We start from the raw sequence: 4,186 nt of genomic DNA on the forward strand, positions 1-4,186 counted from the left end.
AGTAGAGCTCGCCCAAGGCGACTCTACATCAAACATCTTATTGTATAATAAATGTTGAACTATTCCATTTTACACATCCTTAAATAAACACACATCAAGAGGTTTTGGTGATGAATGTTGATCTTAATTGGCAATCAAAAAATTATGATAGTATAACTTTTCAAAGAAAGAATCATAAACACTTCATGAACAAATGACTTTATTGTTTGGAAAAATAAATCATATCTAAAAATTGGTAAATGTTGTGTACACAAAAGAGAATACATGTGTCTCGAGTAAATATATTACTCGAGACATAATATTTTTGGGCCCCACAGATAATGAAAACTTCGTGTATTTTAAATTTTCAGGCTGAGCGTACATTTCTTTATGTCGGGCTATGAACCGGCTTATATTTCTTTACACTTGGCCGTTATCGGGACTATGATTACGAACTAGATAAGCCCAAACGGATCTAAATTATATAAATACTCTTTAAATATTAGTAATATGTTGATAATTATTTATGATAAAAAAATTTAATTCTTCTTATCAAATACTATGCTTTTAAAAATTAATTTATATTTTCACTATATTTTTAAATACACTTAGATTATTATGACTAATACAATAGTAAAAATGTAACAAAAAAAGTACTAGTAGTATTTATCTTATGTGAGTGTGCAATCCGGTTTATTTAGTGGAGAACAGAAAATTAAACGGCGGTGGAAAATTCAACAACTATAAAATTTGCAAAAATGACAAAAATGAACTATTTTTTTGACAAATGCAATATTTTAAATAGCTTTTGGGGTAACTAGTTTGGCCAAGAAACTTTGAGTTTTTCTTTGTATGGTAAAGAAATTTTGTATGGTAAAGAAAGTAGGCTAAGCCTGAATTGAAAATAAACTAACGACAATATGAAATGCCTAATCTATCATTTTTTTTTCAATAAATTAGTTAGGAGTATGTTATAGTATATCCAACAAATTCTTTTATTCCCTTCAACACAACACCACATATTGACACATTGCACACAACTAAAAGGCAATCAAATTGAGAACTGCCTCAAAACCTCAACAATCAAACCAAAATCAACACACAACCTCCACAAATCTATCCGCCACCCGTGCCATTGCAGCCTCCGAGAGCTTGTTCCGCTCCACCTCCACCCGCCTCAAGCCCGGGGAGTTGAGCACAATGAGCTGAACTCCCTGCACCCGAATCCCACAGCAACAGGCTACATCGACAACCTGCAGCCGCCTACACCTCCTAACCATCGCATCCGCAACCGCATCACTCAGCCTACTACAACCCCTCAATCTCAGCTCAACCAAACAACCACAAGAGGCAAGCATTGACACAACCTCTCTATCAACCAACATGCCATTGTAAGACAAGTCCAACCTCCTCAATCCCCTAAAATCCTGCCCTAACGTCGTTAGCAAGCCGCGCTCTCTCACTACAATGTCGCAGTTGATCAACGAGAGCTCCTCGAGGGCCCCACCCAATGCCCTCCCCACTGCCCTCAGCCCCTCCCCAGTCACAAAACAACAACTTTGCAGCCTCAAACTCATCAATCCCCTAAAGTGAAAATTCTCAGACATTGCAAGCATGTGAGAGTTGTCAAGATCAAGTGGCAGCCTCAAATCAAGACTCCTCAAACTACACTTTCCCTGTTTCAAAAAGTGAAGCAAACCCTCTCTGCTCCCTCCATCATAGATCAATAGAGAATTCAAATTGACACAATTCTCAGATAAACTAAACAGGACAAAATTAGCTACACTTCTACATGATCTCAACTCCAATTCTTGAAGATCACTCAAAAAATCAGAAAAAGATGAGAAATCTCCTAAACCCTCGCAGCAATTGAGCTCCAATTTTGTCACATTCTTGCAGTTTCTCCAAAGATAGGAAACCCCATAATCCCTCTGTGAAATCCCAGCCAAGCTAAGGCTCTGCAAACGCAATTCAACATCAAAGATTGAATCTTTCTCGCTCCCGAGCTCGGAATCGTCGATTTCCGATAAAGGGTTTTTCACAGAGAGGGAAAGGCGTGTCAAAGAGTTGAAACAAGGAAGCCAATTGAGAGAAAAAGGCCTCAAAATATCAACAGAGAGAGAAGAGAGATGAAGGCATGATTTTGAGAGATTAGAGAGATATGGAGAAGATACAGGCGGGCTGGAGAGGCGGAGGTGGAGGAGATTTGGGCAGGAAGCGGCGACGGAGAGGAGGAGAGGGTGTTCGCCGTCGCCGCCGTATGCGGCGGCGGAGGCGGAGAGGGAGGATAGAAAGGGGTGGTGGTGAAGAAAGGTGGAGAAAGAAGTGATGGTGGTGGGGTTGTAGGGAGGGGGGAAGTTGAGGGAAAGGGAGGTCGTTGAGGAGCGGAGGAGGCGCCGCCATCGCCGCGACACGAGAGCGACGGCGACGGCGGAGGAAGGCGGGAGACGGTGGAAGATTTCTTGGAGAAGCTCGTCGCAGATAAGTGAGTCCATTTTTTCTGTTTTTTTAGTTGAGGGTAAAGCTAATCTGAATTTATTCAATTCCCACTCGTTTATTTTTATTTATTTGTGGGCATGGTTGTTTTAATTGTTTTTTTTTCTGGTTTTGGTTGTTTGAGAATGAAAGGGTGAAATCAATTCTTTTTCCGTCAAGAATCTTGTTTTGAAAGTGAAATCCTTTTCGAATATTTGGGTTGCTAAGTTAAATTAGTAGCGGATGATTTGGATACTCAAATGAAATCTATTGCATGGTAGTACTATATTTTTCTATTCCAATTCAATTTTGTAGGTTTTCGGTCTAGTTTTGTAATTATTAAATGGAGTAAACTTATATAGTTTATTACTACTGTTTGGATTGATAAAGTCATAAAGAGCAGTAGTAGTTTGTTATTTAGATTGATAAATCTAAAGTTGAGTGCATAATTTGGTTAATAAATGTGTCGGTTTTGATAATACTTGAGTTGTGTATAATTGTATTATACTTCATAAATTGTGGGTAGTGTTAAAATGCAAACTCTATATATTATACAAAATCCACACTATAATCTGGATCGTTAGAAAATATCAACAGATTACAAAATAACATCAACAAAAAATGTCAACACAGTTTCAATACATTTTCAACACAGCATCAACCGTTGACATTATGTTGACATTCTGGTGCTGATATTTTATCATTTGTTGATATTTTCTAACGATCCAGATCATAGTTTAGAGTTTGTATTTGATCACGTCCCATAAATTATTTTATAGAAAATAGTATGTATATTATACATGCAAGATAAGTCAAATTTTAAAAAAGAGGTATAACAAGAGTATGTTACTACTACTTTTATTATGTTAGAACTCGTAAACTTGATGCTTCTCTTTTTGGGAGTTTTGTGTGGATATAATTTTTTGTTTGCTTCAAAACAATATAATTAGAAGAAGTGGGAAAGAGACATGATTTTGATTTCCAACCGTTCATTTCAAAAGTGTTTAATATAATAATATATCAAGGTTAAATTTGTGGATCTCTCACAATTAAGAGAATAACAAAAATTAAATATTTAGAAAAAAAAAATTAGTTTATTTAGGGGGTGATTTCACACACTCACAAGTCACAATTAGTATGGGACAATTAAGGGTATCCACAATGGGACCGTCGCGCCTATAGTCCCGGCGGGGGCGATCCCGAGGCCGATTATAGTAGGCGACGTCCGCCCCTGGGCGGACGAGAAACTGGGGGCGAATGGTCATTCGGCGAAACCGGGGCGAGGACGCGCTGGTCGGCCTTTCGCCTCGCCTATAGGCGTGCCGACCATAGTGCGCCGGCGATAGGCGCACCGGCGCCCCTCGAATTTTTAATTTTAAGTTTTTTTAAAATTAACTCTATAAATACCACTCCTCCACCATCCATTTTTTCACCATTTTCACACACTCTCCCTTCATTCACTATCTACACTTCCACTCTCTAAAAATGTACGGTGGAGACGACGAATCACCCGACTCGCAGGAATCGGGCTATGGCGGCAATCCTTCACAGCCGTCGGGATATGGCGGCTATCCTTCTCAGCCCTCGGGATATAGAGGGTCTCCGTCCCAGCCGTGGATTTGGAGTCAATCTCCCCCGCCGTGGGCATCGTGTCCAAACCTTCCTCCATCTCAGTCGTGGAGGTCTTCTCCAACGCCCCAACCTTTTCAGCGGAATCTAAGTCGCTCGGCAT

General features: G+C 39.5%; 1 protein-coding gene across 1 annotated transcript; it reads right to left on the bottom strand.

Annotated features, from left to right (window-relative positions):
* Window positions 1-958: 958 nt before the first annotated feature.
* Window positions 959-2,576, bottom strand: LOC121806969 (F-box/LRR-repeat protein 20-like). The gene has a single exon (XM_042207148.1). It carries the CDS (start codon window positions 2,472-2,474, stop codon window positions 1,074-1,076), a length of 1,401 nt encoding a protein of 466 aa, XP_042063082.1. The 5' UTR covers window positions 2,475-2,576; the 3' UTR covers window positions 959-1,073.
* Window positions 2,577-4,186: the final 1,610 nt, after the last annotated feature.

Source organism: Salvia splendens, chromosome 6 (genome assembly GCF_004379255.2).
Source record: "Salvia splendens isolate huo1 chromosome 6, SspV2, whole genome shotgun sequence".
Classification (NCBI taxonomy): Eukaryota; Viridiplantae; Streptophyta; class Magnoliopsida; order Lamiales; family Lamiaceae; genus Salvia; species Salvia splendens.